The 18,710-nt window shown below is 39.1% G+C and overlaps 1 protein-coding gene across 2 annotated transcripts in view; it reads right to left on the bottom strand.

The window, feature by feature from the left end:
- Positions 1-2,157: 2,157 nt before the first annotated feature.
- RAI14 (retinoic acid induced 14) overlaps positions 2,158-18,710 on the bottom strand; it is an 84,935-nt gene continuing 68,382 nt past the window's right edge. Inside the window, exons 6-18 of one of the 2 annotated variants that reach the window (XM_031507437.3) lie at positions 17,128-17,185; positions 16,860-16,930; positions 15,362-15,468; positions 12,959-13,137; positions 12,308-12,336; positions 11,294-11,380; positions 10,502-10,588; positions 9,738-9,795; positions 9,322-9,440; positions 7,297-8,808; positions 6,444-6,593; positions 4,435-4,500; positions 2,158-4,186 (exon numbers count right to left, since the gene is read on the bottom strand). In XM_031507437.3, the coding sequence (XP_031363297.3) occupies positions 4,109-4,186; positions 4,435-4,500; positions 6,444-6,593; positions 7,297-8,808; positions 9,322-9,440; positions 9,738-9,795; positions 10,502-10,588; positions 11,294-11,380; positions 12,308-12,336; positions 12,959-13,137; positions 15,362-15,468; positions 16,860-16,930; positions 17,128-17,185 (2,601 nt within the window). In that variant the 3' untranslated portion in view covers positions 2,158-4,108. The remainder of the gene's footprint in view (positions 4,187-4,434; positions 4,501-6,443; positions 6,594-7,296; positions 8,809-9,321; positions 9,441-9,737; positions 9,796-10,501; positions 10,589-11,293; positions 11,381-12,307; positions 12,337-12,958; positions 13,138-15,361; positions 15,469-16,859; positions 16,931-17,127; positions 17,186-18,710) is intronic. The other variant, XM_031507438.3, reaches the window with a different exon arrangement.

The following is an 18,710-nucleotide window of genomic DNA, read 5'->3' as shown; positions in this document are numbered from 1 at the left end:
CACCTAATTCCTCCAGAGCTTTTCCACACAATTCCCGAATAGGCACAGCTGCTCTGCAGCCTGGGTCCCAAGCAGCAGACTGAGGCCTGACCCCCAGACATCCAAAGCCACAGGAGGCTGTCTCTGCTCCAGGACCTGCCCTGCACTGGGAGGCCTAACCACACCACCTGAGGCGGCAATTCTTCCCTGCACACTTGGGTCTCTGCCACATTTGAGAGCAGACCGGCTCAGATGAGGGCTGGTGTTGGTGTGAAGAAAGCCCAGGATGCTTTGGTGTGGCTGACCCAAGCAAGAGCCTCCCTGGGGAAAGTCAGGCAAAGGGCACATGAAGCCTCTGTTCTAGTGCCATCAGTCAGCTCTCCTCCCATGTCCTATGTGGTACTCCAGGCTCTTGGCTTACCCTCCCTGCTCCTGCATACTCCAGGCTGGTATACTCCACCCTGCCAGACCCCTCTAGAGAGCAGATTTGTGGTCTAAACACAATATACATACTGAAGTAGTAGTTTGTGTAGTTCTGAAGCACCCAGCACTGAAATCACATGCCAGCTAACTTTATCCCCCAGCCAGCTACTCTCAGGCAAACTCATGGAACATGAAGTGGCTTTAATAGCTCCCTATAGTAAAATGGCATTTCCCAAGGGATTTCTTGTCAGCTTCTCCACTGGCCCTTCCTTGGCTGCTTCTCCTAGGACCCTGTGTGTGGTTTGCTGCAGCACAGAGCAGCATGGCCCTCCCTGGGCTTTTGCTGTCTTATGCTTACTCACAGTACATCACATCACCACGGAGCTGAGCTGAAGGCAATCAGCAAGTCATTCTGCCATCCCTGAGCCCCCTGCTCAGCCTGTAAGGGGCAAGACTGGCTCTCTACCTGTGCCTCTACCCATGAGGCTGTAGCAGGAAGTCTGCTATGCAACGTGCCCAGGAACCCAGACTCATCTCAGAGGATAATGACCCCTCTGCTCAGGTGTTGGTTATGTGCCACTATGTGCTGCTGCAGCCAAAAAATCTGTGCAGCAAAGACACATGGTACACTGCAAAAAGTTCTCCTCTGATTGCTGCTGAAATCTTCTCTGTTTTCACCATCTTCTCATGTTGATTTGGGTTAGCAAAAGAAGGGCCCTGTGAGAGGCAGATGATAAATAACCAGGGCAGCACCTGCTTACAGGAACTTGCCCTTAGTTTACACAGCAAGAGAAAGGGACAAAAAGAAAAAAAGGAAAAAAAAAAAAAAAAGAAAAAAAAAGAAAAAGGATGAGATGAACCAGTATGGTCAAGCTCTCTGACCAAATTATATCTGTTGTGTGCCAACTCCAGTGAGCGAGTTTGGTAAGAGGAGTTTATTCCCAGTACTCATGCATTTAGTGGAGAGAGGGAAAGGCATTGGCTACAAAAACGCTGCTGATGCTGTTATAACTGACCATTCAGAAGGCCAGAAACAGGTGTGGATATTTCAGAGTAGCAGCTTAGGTAGATGTACCCCACAGGCCCAGACTCTGCATGTCAGCTTGTCCACCTGCAAAGGGAACCCAGTGCTGGGCAGCTTACAGAAGTTTGTTACAAGAGGCTAAAGTGCCCTGGGATGTGGTTACAAGAGATGCAATTCCTTCAGGCAAGAAGATACAAGCAAATCAGTCACTGACAGAACAGTTTCTCAAATAAAACTGAGAAGAGAATATAAAAGGCAATGGAGCTGTGTAACTAAGTTTAAAAAGCAGACATATCCATATGCATATACTCTTACATATATTCTCATTGCAATTCTGTGTGTGAAGTGCTAAGCGACAGAGAACCACTTTTTTGAACAAATGTGGGATATCACTGATGTGTGATGACCTCTAAGTTATTTTAAGCTTTGCTGTAATAAATCCAGTGGCAAATGGGAAACCTGTATTACCTCTAGCAAGGTGTCCATGTAAGAAATGCCTACAAACTTATCAATGAGCTAGAAGGCATCCTCTGCAAAACTCACTGTGTGGGTTTGCACTGGATTTAGTTCACACAACAGATCAAGATAGTTAATAATGAAAATGCAATTTCAAGGAGGAAAACCTGGTTCTTGTGTTGTCCATTTAAACAGGAGACATAAACCACATCTGTACTATGTTAGAACAGTGTAGTGAGATTTCCCTCAATACAAAAAATAAATGAAGACAAAAATGAAAAAAAAAATTGGAAATAGTTTATTTGCTGCATGAGGAAACTTCTTGTAATTTACATATAAAGAAACTTGTTATGCTGTAGTATATAATTTTCATTATTCCACAAAGATAATTGTAATAAATATACAAACCAAAACAAAGTAGAAGACTAAATCCATCAGGCAACCTACAAAATGGTTCATCAAGTTTTATACTTGCAGCATTAGCATGCTTAAAATTTTGTTATTTTTGAAGTGATGCAGCAAATTTTTTTTCACATTTCTTTGGAGCATTTTCAAAGCTGTCTAACTATAAAATACTGTTCAAAATTAGATGGCATTAGTTAAACCTCTCAAGAAAAGTAACACCAAGGTCTAACTGATGCAAAGGTGGTGTTTTTCTTTTTGTTTTTAAAATCCATTTAGCTCTGCCAGCGTTAGGAATTATCTGATATAAGTGCACTATGAGTTCAGTCAGCCTGAGGCACTGCTGACTCCTGTCATATTATGACTCTATATAAACTTCATAGATTATATAGCTCTGAAAGATTTCTCTATTAATAGAGACATATCCCCATAGAATAAAAAAAACACAATACCATATTGAAGCCGCAAGCTTGTTAAAATGGTTGTACCCTCAAGTGCAGTGTGTGCTTAGAACATTTTTCCATAGTTTAATTCTATTCCACATCAGGCATTTTTATTTGACTTTAAATGTAGAAGTGCTGATAAAGGCTTTATTGATGCCTGTAGCCTCTAGAAACAACATACAAATTTTTTTTGACACCTCCTGCTGTTGTCTACCTATAATTTCTATTTTTTTCTTTTTTGAATAGCAGGCTGAATTTTACATTTAACTGCTCTGGACCACACTGACAGACAGGTCTATTATTCCATACAAATTTCTTACAAACTGAAAACACTTCACTATGCTTCACTATTACTGAGTACTTGGGGGTATAAAAAGAAATTCTCTAAGACACAGTTACCTAAAAATATTAGTTAATAAGCTTAATGCAAATATTATGTAGAAAAAATGGTTTCATTACAAAAAAAATTCATTAGAGGCCAGTAAAAATATACTGCAGAGAAGATCTTTAAAAAGTGAGGTTAGGAAGTATGAGGCATTGACATGCACTGTAAACATCCTGTGTTCACTAGAATCCCTTATCTAAAAGTATATGACATGGTTTTGTTCCTGAGCTTCATGGCCAACGCTTGCATAGACAGCTAAATCTATCATAAAGGGCTGTTTATAGAGACAGTTCTGTTTGTATGTAACTTCAAGAAACTAATGCTTTTACCTTTTAAAATAGTTTCATTCCACTACCAGATAGTTAAGGAAACCATTATGAAGTATGGTATGGGTTTTGTGTACTCAGTGCATTGGGTGAATTGGGGCAGCTACGTTTTAGTGTGTTAATCTTAAACAACATTACACCAGGAAGTGTAGCTGTTCCACGTTCTGGCTCAGCATAAATATCTACTCCTGCTCACTGCTGTAAGGTTCACTTCTGCTCTGCCAAAGACTGCATATGACAAAATGTCAAAATCTGAGTGCTGCAGTATCAAACACACCCAGTAATGAGATGCAGGTTATAATCAGTACAGAACACCTCACAGAGAATTTCACCTTTACCCAGGCAACACCAGTGCTTTCCTCCAGTTAACCTGCTGCTATTACAGGAAGCTGGAAAAGTACTCACAAGGTAACATGACATGGAGTGGCCTATGTAAAAAATCTAAAGAACATACTTGCATTTTGGGTATGAAAAGCAGGCATGTGTTTACCTACTGCACATGGAAATGCACATGGAAGTGGTACAGACAGACAAATATATCCCCCTCACAAAGAGCACAGTAACACAAAAGCAGCAAATTGCCAATTTGAAATCTTATGTTAAGGCAAATCTAGATAAAATAACCATAACAGGATTAATAAAAATAAAGAGTTTTCCATGGCTTTTTTGTTTACTTTTTCTGCGATTGGCTTTTACACATTGATAAAATTTGTTTAAGCACTTTCTGGACATCTTCATCCATCTGACCCTAGACAAAGGGAGGGAGAAAAAAAAGATTATTAAATCAATGCAGCTCTAATCTTTAAGAACATCTACAAACTATTTTTCAGGTATAGTAATTAGATCAATTTCCCAAGTGGAAGCAGTGATAAATTTGTTCTTGCACTGTCATACCTTATGGCTTAGTGAAAACATGCAAAATTCTTACTAGACCTGCAGAAGAAACATCTTCAGTTAAAATACTAACACTGAGTGACTGACAACATGCAACCATACCTGCACAGCATAGAGAAGGTGCATCCTGTAAACCGAGACAATTTCCTGGTGTTGTTTCTTTGTTTCCTAGAAAACGGTTAAGCAGAAAGGTACAGAGCACTCAGAACTATTGAACTCAGAACTCCCCAGATAGATTCTGACTGAGGAAAATTCAAACCAAAGTCTTATGTAATGCATTGACAACCAGTTCAGACAGTGTTGTGTCACTAGGAACTCTAAATTTGCTTGGAAGAATGTCCAGAAAAATTACTTGTAGTTCTACCTACCTCAATAAAAGAGCTGTGATATCATCAGTTTTAAGAAGTGCTGAGCTGCTAAGTTGTGGAATGAGCACATACTCTATTTCCAAGCTTAGCGGCAACCAGAATTGTGGAAAGACAACAGTACTCTGACAAATCAACTCTCAATTGCAACACACCTCCTCCCTGAAGGCAGTGGCCCTGATGCCTTAGGATTTTAGCTTTTATCTATTTTGAATCCTGAACTGCTTTAGGGTATAGCTCTAAAACTCCATAGCCTATCAGCTACTATTCTCCTGTTTTATTCAGACAAAGCAATTCTTCTGTAGGCCTGCAGCTCAAGGACACCCTACTGCCCCAGGCCCTGAAAAATATAAACACAAATGAATTGGGGGAGAGGCAAACTGGGGGTATATGACTTCATTATCGGTGCTGTAATTGGAGTATTAATCCCTAGTATATAAATAGACCAAACTTACAACCATCTGTAAACTCATTACTGTCTCCCATCTTGGTTATAGCCCCTTTGGGGAGGCTTTGTCTGCCCTTAATGTACCTGAAGGCCCTTCATTAAATATATCTGCTTTTATATTAAATATATCTGCTTTTATTCTCTTAATTCTGGCCTCTGTTTTTAGGTCAGCCCAAAAAGGGCATCAACCCCTCTGTTAGAGTTGATGCCTTCCCAGGTGAAAGGAAGTGCTTACAAAGGGCTTACCCTGTAGGACACTGGCTACATGAAAGCCACCCAATCTTTTACAATGACCACAGACTGCCACAACTCAGAAGCCACCCTTCCAAAGACACATGAAGCTGTTAGGAAAGCTACAAGAAGGAAAGAGTGTTTCTGTCCTGTTTGAAAAGCTACCTGTTTTTCCAATGTGCTGCATACTTCTGCACTTTACACTACTTTGCTGATCCTAAATTAGTGGGAGATGAAGGGTCCTTTCAGACATGGAGGACTGGAATAAGAAAGTCTGGGCCTTCACACTGACAGGATGCCCTGCCTATTATTTTTCTCGTCTACAAGGGAATTTTTCTGGCATACTGCACCCTCTGTTTTTCTGCTGGGAAAGGTAAGAAGCAGACCCCACTTAGCAAGTCAGTCTGAGAATTCTCCTTTCAGAGGCACTCCAGAGCCTTCAACAAAGGTCTGCAGTGGACAATACCTTCTTTTCATCGTCAAGAGTGAATAATGTTCTCCTCTGGGTCAGCAAGCTCTAGGAAATGTCAATTATGATTCAACCCAGCTTAGAAGACTGGATCTTTCATGCACAAACAACAAAATTTAAAAACAAGATCTGTAAGGCATTCAGAATTTCAGAGAATAAACTATGATCCCCCTAAAAAGATGCATTTGCTTGACTTGAAACCTCATAGTTTCTTTCAAAATGCTTAAAACACCAAAACAACATCAGCTGATGAATGTGCTTGAAAATTGTCTGCACAGATTATACTTTTCCACAAATTAAGGTCTTAGCAGCAGGTTTGGTGGCTCCATTTTACTACAAAACATCTGTTTCTCAACTGGCCTGAGAAAAATATGTGGAAAACCAGCTTTCTTTAGTTATGCTCTTTCTAAAGTGCTATTCATGACTTGTAAATTCCTACATGTTTCAGAGAAACAGAAATTACAGTTTTTTTGGCTGAAGATTCTTTTCCATGTACTCACTGTTTTGTACTCTATTTTAAATAATGCAGAGTGAAGAACAGTACAGGTTTCTTTGGAGAACTGGGACTAATGTTATATTTACAAATTTTCACACTTACAGTCAGTTGGTTTTGCAACTGCTTCACTTGTTGCTGTAACACCTCCAACTGCTGGCTTTGTCTTTTGGGGGCACTGGTTGAGTAGGAGAGTTGAGAAAGGCTGTTCAATGCTTCTTTTAATTTGCTAATTTCCTTGGACATTTCATTGATCTAGGGAGGCAAAACACAGGTTTTCATTAAAAGATGCTATGCATACTGTGTTCCTGTGTGTCTTATCTTTGAGTTATTTGTGACTTAAATCTAAGAAGGGGGGCAAACCAAATTGTAAATAAACTCCATGGACAAACAGAGAGTCATGTAAGCAAAGGGCTACAATGCTCCTCTATTCCCCATCCTAGTCCAGTCTATTCAAACTGCATTCCTTGTTCTGAACATCATCAATATTTAACAAGAAGGGCTGCATTTACCACCTTTACAAATTTTTCTGCTGAACCAAACACAGGCCAGCTATTCACAACTACCAAAATGCTTAGCTTTTTATAAAGGAATTTGTAGTGACAGATATGGTAGCTGCAGAGGAAAATTAGTCAAATGCTATGGTTCAGATGATGTAGTAATATCCTAACAGTGAATTTTTGCTCCTTCTTGATATTTTGTTTACTTCTCTCCTCTGGAATATCTCCCTGCTACAAATCTCACTTCTTTGACTTCAGCTGCCTGAAAATAGTGTGAACCCAACCTAAGCATAACTTAAAAGAAGTAAATTGAAAGATCATGTACATTTCCACAGGGGAGGGAAACCAACTGCAAAGCCAAACATGAAGAAAACTCCTTTGCTTTCTATACCTGTATTTTCAGAGGGGGAAATGCACTCTGAACTCACATTACCTCTCCACTGTACTGAGTCACTGACCTTTTTGTCTTTATCTTCTTCTAGTTTTGATGAGTTTTTCAATTCAGTAAGAGCTTCTTGCACTTGGTGGTACTTGTGCTGGAGATCAGTCACCTCCCGTTCCTTTGCTTCAAGAAGAGTATGTATACCTTCTTTTGTTTCTTTCAAGTGCAAAATTTCATTTCTCAGTTTCATGGCATCTAAGGATATATTTTCCTTCTCTCGAATTACATCCTTCAGTTTGGATGACAAAGCACTAACTTCACCCTCTAGTGACGACTGGAGCTTTTCATATGTGGCCTTGGGTACCATGGCTTCATTAATTGCAGCTTTTTCTTCCAGTAATGCCTTTTCCAAGTTTCTTAATTCGCTTTCCTTGTTGCTAAGCAATTGCTTGAGCTCATTTATTTCTTCCTCCATCTCCTTTATGGTATTTCTGAGTGCGTTGATTACCTGACGATGTTCAGTAATTGGCAAAGAGTTTTGCTTCTGAATGTCTAACAGTTGCTTGAGTTCTTTTGATTCACCTAATACTTTTGTGTACTGGGATTTAATTTCTGATAACTCACTTTCTGCTTTGTATTTCAAAGAATTTGTTACCTCCATCAGTTTGTCATGTTCATCTCTAGGAATGTAGTCTGAAGCTATATCATCTAGAGTTTTTTTCTTCCTATAGTCTTCAAGCTCTGTTTGTGCTTCCTTGTACAACTGAGACAATTCACTAAGTTGCCTGTTGAGCTCATCTATCGTTCTGTGCATCACATCCTTCCTTTCTCCAGCTTCAGCACTAGATTCCAACTGCATCTGATTTGTCAGCTTGTCCTGTAGCCTTTTAATTTCTTCTTGCCCTTCCTTGTACCTCTCAATCAGCAATGCTTTCTCTTGATTAATGTTATCAATAACTGAACAATATGAATTCTTCATTTCCTCACACTCTTCCACAGACAATTTGCCTGCCATCTTCTGCTCTCTGTCTTCAAACTTTTTCTGTAGCTCTCTCACTTTTTCTTTTTGTCTTTCGCTTTCCTCCAATGCTTTCTTCAATTCTTGCTTAAGTGCTTCAACTTCTCCATATGTAATCTTCAACATACTCAGATCAGAACCAGTTTCTTCACTTTCAGAGGAAACAAGAACTGGCTTCTTTTGCCTTTGTACATTCAAAATCTCTTTCATAGCTTCCTCATGTCTGTTTTGAGTTTCTTTGAATTTCAAATTAAGATCAGAACAATTTTCTGAAATGTCTGGGTTGTTTGAATTCTCTGTTTCTGGGACTCTAGACTGGACTTGAGTTTCCACATGCTTTCTTTTAGCTTCAGAATTCTCTAATTTTCTCTGCACATCCTTTAAGTCTTCCTGAAGGTACTTAATTTTTACTTCTCTGGGGCTTGTCAACTTTTCTTGAATTTGAGTGGCATTTAATGTAGGCTTCATCTCCTGCGACAAGAACTCATTTTGTCTCTCTGCTGTTTGCTCAAACTGTGCTTGGGATGAATAAGATTCTACAGCTGAATCCCCCTCTTTAGGTGTTCTTTCCTGTGCAAAAAAACCCACCAACAATTGCACAATAAAACCAAGCACACAATTCTAATTTTTTTAGTATAGAGTAAGCAAGGAAGTATTGCCACAGCCTATAGAGAGAGATTATGAAAGAGTCATGGAAGAAAGTTCTAGAAAAGTTCAGAACTCAGCTGCTTTGATTTAGTCATCTGCAGTGAGAAAAGGCAGAAAGTACCAAGCTCCTCTGAAAGTCTGGGCTGAGCTCCATAAGCTAATAATCAAAACTATGCAAATTAAAATTCTTCTAGCACAACTGTTAACAACATATTTTAGAATGTAGTTATAATGATAAACAAAGTTATTTATTAATTTATGGGAAAAGTGAGAAGATCAAAACACTGATTTAATCCTTTGGGGCAGAGTGTTTGCATGATCTTACCCACAAGCTCATTAAAAGATCTTTACAGTACAACTTTTTAAAACAGTAAGTAGCTCTTTGTTCTGCCTCGCAGATTAAGAGACCATCAGAACAGCACCAAAATATGTCACCTGTAATTTGTCCTGCAGCTCCTTATTGTGCAATGTCAGGGAGGCAATCTTTGCTTGCATCAACAGAAGTAGATCTTGTTGGTCAGCTTCAGAACTCACATCCAATAAACTATCAGCACCTTCAGAGGAAAAAAAAAAAGATTCAGAAGGTTTCAAAAAGATGAAATGATATTTAGAGAGTTATTCCAACATTTAAACAGCTTGTTCCCATGACCACTAAATGCAGTGAGCAAGAAAACTATTCCTACAAACACCCCAAGAAGGTGTTAGGTTAACACAATAGAATCAGGATGTTTTGGTGGGGAGCTGCTTGTGGCATTACTTAGTGTGTCTCATGTTCTAAGTAGAAAGGTATAGAGGTTTTCAGCATTTCATGCCACCTAAAACACCTAATGAGAAAAGGATTAATTATATACCTGTTGTGCTGTCACTCAGTCTGTCTTTATTATCCCTGTGAAAAGAGCTGAACTCTTCCTGTTAAGACATCAAAAGAAAACATTTTCACAGAAAATGCACATGAAAAGCTGGACAGTTGAGCAAAAAGAAATATAGGCAATATAGATTCTGCTGGATAAAGCCTGTCCACATGGATATCCATCTTTTATTTCCGAGGTCTTGTTTAATTGTAGCATGTATCCAGTTTTTCAAAGTCTGCAAAAGCCATTCAAGTTCCATTGCCCAATTCCCATTAAATACTAATGAAACACAGGCAACTATCTTGTAAATAGTTTGGAAAACTGCACACCCTGTGATAAGTAGTAGCAACATACTGACATGTTTAAAAAAATCTTCAGCAACACAAGATAAAGATCACACAGAGCATACTCAACCCTTTCACTGACATCTTTTGGTAAAATGGTCTCTTTTTGCACTGCCCAATTCCATGCACTTTGCTGATACCAGAAATTGAACTCTTGGAACATGAATACTTTCATAACTATACTTCCAAACACTAACTGAACAACCTGACTAAACAACCTATTTATATGTACATATTTGTCACACATTAAAGTAATCTTTACATTTGTTTTATGAATTGCATTGAAATAGATTTGGATTCATTTTTGTTCCTAAAATTCAGCTAATTAAGTCACAGGAGACTCTGCAGTCATCAAAATATAACATCAAGCAAAACAGGTCTTGTACTTCCCTAAGCTCATTAAGGATGGAACACTGATACCTTGCACACTTGATCAGCAAAGAAAGCCTGCCCTTTTCCAGTCATGGGAGTTGAAGTTGATGAGTGTGGAGAGGACAAATCATTCATCTGTAAAAAATTTTATACAAATAGGTATGTATACATGAATGCACATACAGGTACCTCCCCAACATGTGCCTATATATATGTATATATGTGTATATCTATATAGCTATATATACACACACACACATATACATATATATATGCGTGTACATGCATTCAAGAATACTTTCACCTGCACTAACCTAAGTCACAGTTGTAGGTCACTTTCAGAGAACAGACCTAATTATTTAGTGCCCTTCTGAATCAATATTACATAAGAAGTGTAGCTGTTACACAGGATATATCCTGGTTTAAAATTTAACTTAACTATTAAATAGACTTATATAGTACCAAAATGCAGTTAAGTATTTTATTTTGATATGCATATATGCCCATAATAATATGTATCCATATATATGTATAACTAAAATATAAAAAAGCTTGTTATTTACTTATTGAAATCAAAAGCAAAAAGGACAACTTCAACTGTAGTTGGAAGAAACAATTGTACAGTTGTATCTTTGACCATGTTGCATTTTAAGCAATTTTGCTTTGTTAATCTAAGCAACATGTGCTTTCATGGTGTCATCCTGATTTTAGGAAAAGCACTCATGGTAAGACAGGCATATAAAATAACAGTGACAGAAAAAATCCTGCCCACATAACTCTAATAATGTTCAAAATGCTTTATATCCCCTAAAAGCATCTCAAAATTGGTCTTTTCTTTACCTGAATAGGACTGATAGGAGGAGGTGGGGCTTTGCGTTTTTTTGGAGTTCCACTTCTTTCTGAACTTAATTTAGAGCCTTGATCATGCTGAAAGTTTCACCAGCCAGAAAAGGTAGGTTTGTTAGTTTGGTTAGTAAAGTCTGAGCAAGTTGTTTTATTAAAAAAAAAAAAAATAAATCCCACATTAATATCAACTTCAGCAGCTCATGCAGTTCCTTTTTTCCCCTGGGTAAAGACTACATCTCTACTAACACAAAGATATTAAACATGCCTGACAAAAAGAATCTGCTCCCTTGTAAACCATGCTTCAGTGGAAACAAACAAGATTTAGTAAAAAAGCAGAAGCTGACAATAGGTTTAGCACCCGTGACCTTAAAACACTTCATTCACACACAGCCCAGTCATGCCATTCTTCACAGCTACTATCTTTCCTCTCCACCAGCTTCGGCCTGAGTCCCCCAAAAAACCCACCTCTGCACTCAGAGAAGGCATGACCAATGCATTGCACCCTTGTCTACTTCCCAGCCACCAGCATGTCTATCAGGTCTACTTGCACTCCAAGATAAGACACTAAATAAAAAATGTAAGAAACTAATTTAATCTCCTAAATCTGCCATGATTCTCACAGGAAAGGGTCTCCAGCAAAACCAGGGATAACCTTTAATTTTATGTTTTAGATAGAGAGAATTTCTCTAGATCCTCTTTTCTGCAGTTTAAAGAGCCAAGCTCCTGCACTACACATGAAGAAAGCAGGAATCATCCCAGCACACATGCACATACACACTTGCCCTCCTTTCCTCCCTTCACCAAGGGTGCTGACTGCTGTTACACAGAGAAGCCAAGTCTAAAAGTAGTGTTCCTGAAACACATTTCTTCCCTAAGCAAGAAAAACCTTTTACATTACATAGTAGTCATGGCAACCCATCTCACAATGACACTTACTAGTGCTTCCATTACTGATTTTTGTTATGTTACAAGTCTAGAGAGTATTTTCAAAACCAAAAGGACAAATACCTGCTTCGCTTTTGTTGGAGACTTTGCCTCTGTGGAGCAGAAAAGAAGTGGAATAAAGAGAAGTTATTAAAGGAAGAGTTACTTTCCATTCTTAACCCACCTCTCTGCTCTGCTTCCCATACCATAGATAAATGGTTTGGTTTTTGGATTCCTGTCTGAAACCTGAAAAATACAATTTGCAAATTCCATTTCAATCACATTCTTTCTCTGCTACTGTCTGGTTTCATTTTGAGAAAAATTCTGAAGAATCATGATAATTCTTATTCTGGTCTCGCACCATTCTTATGCATTAAGCTTCCTATTTTAGAAATCCATTGTAGTTTGACCATAAAATACTATGCCTGCTTCAGCTCCTTCTCCAACCCCTCTACCTGAGGGGTTCTATGTATAAAAGAGAATCCATTCCAAACTGTATGCAAAATTTCACAATGCTGCTACATCAACTTGTCTTGCTCCAAAAAACCTCTTTTTGGCCTGCTCAGGGTTTTGTGCCATGCTAAATATTACCATCTATGGCAAAGAGTTTTTGGGAAGTCTCAGCCAGATAATCCTGCAAATGGCTTTTGCAACATTTCACGGTACAGTTTTAAGAAAATTTGTTCAGTGCTAAATCAAGAAGTGACATACTGCAGGTCAGCCTCTCTCACATACCCACGTCCTGTGATATCTTTGACGACAGAAGATTCTGGATCCCCGTATTCTCAGAGAGCTTGGCATAATGCAGGGCATTCTGTCCAAAGACATCTACTAAACTCACATCTGCACCTCTCCGGAGGAAAGCTTCCACCATGTTAAGGCTACTAGCTTCACAAGCCATCATCAAAGCAGTTCTGAACAAAAGGAGAAAAAAACCCAGAACACAAACAGCAAGTGTCAAGGCATTCTCTTTAGCAGCTCATTTCTTCAGGGAAAAAAATTGTGACTGTTATTGTGCAATAAAGTCCAAGATGCCATCAGCATATTTATTGGTACATAAATGTGACTTCTCTTTCTCCTTACAAACAAGCATTTTCCAACTCTTCCTCCTCATGCACTCCAGCTGCAAATGCAGGTGTACAAACATTTCTAAATATGGCTTCCCGAGGCTGAGAGGAGAGCCATAGATAGAAATGGCTGCAGGATAAAGTCAAAGAAACCTCACTGTTACACTCTTATGACAGTGGTGGTACAACATGAAAACCTTTATTTCATTCCTGCTCTCCTCCACATGTTGTGTTTGGGACAAAACAGACAAACAGATTTCAATCAAAAAGGCAATTAAATCTAAAAGATCTTCAGTGAGTCCAAGAGATGAGTTTGACCTCAAATCCTGTTCTACTGTCAGCCTAAAAAAAATAAATAAAGGAGTCCATGAAAACACAAGCAATTCCCTTTCCAACACAGGGCAGTGGCACAGAGACAAAGTAAGCATAGCATACAGAAGGAATCTTTTCCTAACAGGTTGTATCTGCTTTTCTCAGTTATTTGAAGGGGTCATAAGTGGCATACAGAATATTTCCAAAAATACATCACCTTTCAAGCATGCTCTAATAGTGCCTTCCTGCTCAGGCATAGTTCTCCTTTCTCTGTATGAACACATGTCTAATAGGTTGGCCAAGTTTAATGCCAAACACATTCCTCAGTGCGGATACAATGCTGAAAAGTTACTACAGTGATAATATTTACAAAGTATTAAGACTTTACACAGTTTCACTAATGAATTAAACATACTCCTTGTAATGTGTGAGTCACTTGGAAAAGCTATGCTGTTGCAGTGCTGTGCTAAAAGTAGTAGTGAGTGATAACTTGGATACCATCTCAAGAGTCACAGGGATGGTTTTAGATGACCAAAATAGTTCACTTAGTCTGGACCTGATAGGAATCTGCAGATGCTATTTTCCAAGGTTATCCCTCTCTCCTCCCAATGAGGTTTCTCCTGTTTCAGTAAAATCTTAACTAGTTCTGTGAACAAGAGATGCAGTAGCAGTCACTTCCCTCACCACAATTAAAGCAAGAAATAAACCAGCACATTCTATGTTACAATGTTTTATTGTTTCTACATACAGCACTATCGTTAAAAAAATAAAAAAAATCTGTCCTATCTGTTACAGAAACTCCTTCATCCAATTAAAGCAGAAAGTCTTAATCCTGTCTGCTGACTAAACACTAGGACAGTGAGGGGAAGGCAGAGGCCCCTGAGTGAGCAGTACCTCAGGCTCAAAGCACCAATGAGGCCATGAAAACTGACAGAAAACAAAGGGGTTTTCTTCAGACAACTGGCCCTAATGAACTTAGGACTGATAAAAAACAAGATAGAGCCCAGTCTTATATTCACAGGTGCCACTAGAGAACAGAATCAGCATTGTGTCACACAGAATAATCAAAATTGCTGTCAAGTGTAAGTGCCAAGTCTTGTCAGTATCCTACTTTACCTCCACAGTTTAACCAGCTGTTTATAAAACAGTCCATAATATTCTAAGATTCTTGATGTTTGTCAGTATCATCAGAACTAGTGCATATTTCACTACAAGGATGTTGCTTTTTAAGAAGTTATCTGACACATGCACTATCTCTTAATGCAGAAAAAACTGTAATTGGCACCTTCTAGAAAAGCAGCATCTCCACTACAGAGATTTATTGTATTTTTTTCTTGCTGGTGTGTCTGCATTATGGCAGAAAAAAGTGACTCTCCACAGATTTTGCTCACAAGTAGCAGTTTTTAGGATTTCATTTGGAGGTATTAACTCATTCCAAGCAGAGAGCAGCATTTTAAATTGGGATGCTTAGAAAGTGATGTGTGGATAAGTGCTATCAATCATATTTGTACAGGAATCACTTAAATGCTTTGGTAGCCCAAGGGAAATCTTACAGGCAGATTAGTTTTATAGCCACATAGTTTCTGCTTCATCTTTTACTTCAGTCAGAATTCTGTAAGCCTTCTCGGCAATCAGAATATGCTATCTAGTACAGAAAGCTTTATTTCACCTAATATCAACTATTTTGGGAAGGATTTGAGAAGAAATATTCATTTGACAGTCAGCTTTGGGGAAGAATCAACACGTTAGCCTGCTGTACCTTCCATTTTTATCCCTCATGTTGATGTCTGCTCCATGATCCAGAAGGTATTTGCAGACTTCTGTATGACCATTTTGTACTGCAAGCAGCAGAGGTATGTTTCCATCCTAGAAATGCATATAAAGAAGCTATGAACAGTAGTCCATCCACTTACAAAAACACACTGAGCTACAAATTTAAAGTGAGCTACAAATTTTACCTTTACATAGCAAAAATGAGGTGCTATTAGTACATTTTCCTGTGTACCATAAACATAGCTGAGTGTGTTATAATTCCTTCCTTGTCTGTTGGGGATGATGCAAAACACAGGGAGTAGGAACTTGTTTTTGTACTCCCTTTGCTATTTGCTCAATGCTAAAACACTATTTTCAAACTACAAAATATCTTTCTGTAGCTCCACAACAAAAATGGTAATTTTAACTAAGTACTAGGCAAAAATACAACATTTCATAAAGTCATAGAATAATACAGTTGGAAGACCTTTAGAAGTATCTGGAGTTTCTCCCACTTTTTTTCTCATCCAAAGCTAGGCCAACTTCAAGTTTCAGCACATAGCTCAGAGACTTGTCCAGTCATGTTTTAAACACCTCCAAGGGTAAAGACACAGCTCTAGGTACCAGTTCCAGTGTTTGACCACCTTAAAGGTGAGGCGCTTTTTTTACTAGTAGCTAACTGGACTTTCCCAATTAGTCCACTACCCAAATTCTGACCATTGCTTATCATTTTGCCATGCACCTCTGAGGTTTGTCTCTCTTTTTTCTATACCCAGCCATGATGTAGCTCAGGACATTTTTAAGATACTCCTAAAGCCTTAAGACTGAATAAATTTTTTATGTCTATAACATGTATTTGCTGAAATCTTTGATCAGATGCCTATGTTGTGACATATTTGTTTTTACTAGAAAGACCAAATATAGACCGAAGCCGAAACCAAACAAGTTTGAGCGTCTTTATCTAGTTTTGAGTGTCTTTTGACCTGTGCTTTACAGATCTCTTCTTTTTGTCATTAGGTTTTCCATCAGGCAGTTGTATCATTCCCAAAACCAGGCCTGGCTGGTTGTAGAGTTTTCACAGTTGTGTCTCTGAGCCTTTGGCATATGTGAGGTGTATTTGTTCCCCTCAGGCATATCATACTCTGATTGGGCTTTGTGAGCATTTTTCAGCCCTTGGCTGCATACTGGGCCTCTTCCAAAACCTGCTGGTGACAATGGAAACACTTTTAATTATGTTTTGAATGTGTAAGAATTGATTCTAGCTACCTGTGCCTATGTCTCAACAATCAGCAAATCCTGCCACTACAGTATCAGATTGTGAAGTGCTTCCACACCTCTGCAATGGCAAGCTGCAAAAGGAACTTCCTCCAGCAGAGAAACCCTGAAGGTGTGAACACAGCATTGCTCTGAAGTACTGCACATGAGATGGAGCATGGTAAGGCATAGAATGAGGGTGACAAAAGCTCTGAATTATCTGCAGTACACACAGGAGAGGAGGTACATACCAAATCTTTGATGTTAATGGGACATTTGTGCTCACACAGGAGTTGAACTGCCTGAAGACACCCACATGCAGCTAAAAAAAAAAAAAAAAAAAATTAAAAAAACCACAAGACAATTTTAAGAGTCCATTAAACCACAGTTTCAAAATTTGTGTCCCACACTTCCACTTGCAATACTGCGGTATTACAGTGGGGTACAAAAAGAAGTTTTAGGCTAATAAGCTAGGAATATCAAGCACAACAAAATAGTATAAACTTTCATCAAAGTTACCTGCATAATGTAAAGCTGTTTTCCCAGAATTGTCAGTGCTGTCGGCTGGACATTTACTCTGCATAATTCAATAAGGAAAAGGAAAAAAGCAATTAGAGAAAGACAAAGAAAATAAAAATGATCTTCTATATAGACAGAGTCCTTAACATCTTTGCAAATAGATTTATGTGCTGCTTCAGAGAAGAACATTGAAGGAAGGTACAGCTTCTCTCTCTATCAATCTGCTGTTTCCTGTCTTAATACCAACTTATATCGAAGCCATAGGAAATCCTCATGGTTAAGAGAACTGTACCTAAAAAAATGCTATCATTTCAGAATAATTTACATCAGTAAATAAAAATAAATAAATAAATAAATAATCAGTAAATAAAATCTCTCCTTTGTCTCAGATTTTTTTTTCTTTTTAACATTAGTGTACAAGCTAAAGCAACCACATCCTAAGGCAATTTGTCCTGCATTATTTAATACAATCATGGCATGGTTTGGATTAGAAGAGACCTTGAAGATCATCTTGTTCCAACTCCCTGCCATGGGCAGGGACACATTCCACTAGACTGGGTTGCTCAATGCCCCATCCAGCCTGGCCTTGAACACTGCCAGGGATGAGGCATCCACAACTTCTCTGGTCAACCCATGCCAGTGCCTCACCACTCTCACAATAAAGAATTTCTTCCTAATACCAAATTTAAACCTACCCTCCTTCAGTTAGAGCCATTGTCACTTGGCCTATCACGACATAGCCATGCAAAAACTCCCTCTCTGTTTTTATTGTGTGGCCCCTTTAGATACTGAAAAGCAGCTCTAAGGTTTCCTGGGAGGCTTTCTCTTCTCCAGGCTAAACACCACAGTCTCAGCCTTTCCTCACAGCAGAGGTGCTCCAGCCCTCTTGATGCCTTAAGTTTTAACTTTCATATTATCCAGATTGTGTACTGCATTAGTACTTCAATCTGAACTTCATATACAATGCAAGCAAGTTCTCTTCACAGTTTAGTTAGACAAAACAATCCCTTCCCAGCCTGAGAACCAAGGACACTGTTGCAGCTTCAGGCCCAAAAGGTATAATCAACAGTAAATTGAAGAGAGCAATCTCTCCTGGAGAGAGGGAGGATCGAACTTCATAATCTGAAGCTGTAATGGGACAATTAACCCCAATATGTAAATAGACCAAAACTTACAAAAGTGAAAACTTGTGACCCATCATCCATCTTGGTTGTAGCCTCAGTCAGGCTTTTGTACTGCCCAAGGGGTATCATTTGAAGACCTTTCTAATAAATACCTAATTAATTCCTTTAACACTGTCCAGCCTCTGTTCTGGGTAGCCTCTCAAGGCATCACTCTGATCAGCTTCAGAGCCCTGTTCTGGGCTGACTCCAGCAGGTCCCTGTCCCTCCCGTGCTGGGAGCCCAGGGCTGGATGCAGTGCTCCAGGTGGGTCTCAGCAGAGCAGAGCGGAGGGGCAGAATCCCCTCCCTCCCCTGCTGCCCACGGGGCTCTGGATGCAGCCCAGGACACGTTTGGCTCTCTGAGCTGACCCAGGTGTAGTGCCAGCACTTGGCCTTGTTAAAGTTCATGAGGGCTCATTGA

The sequence above is a fragment of the Lonchura striata genome, chromosome Z (genome assembly GCF_050655825.1).
Source record: "Lonchura striata isolate lonStrDom1 chromosome Z, ASM5065582v1, whole genome shotgun sequence".
In the NCBI taxonomy this organism is placed as follows: domain Eukaryota; kingdom Metazoa; phylum Chordata; class Aves; order Passeriformes; family Estrildidae; genus Lonchura; species Lonchura striata.
The sequence above is the reverse complement of the archived record's forward strand: the minus strand, read 5'-3'. Positions and strand labels throughout refer to the sequence as shown.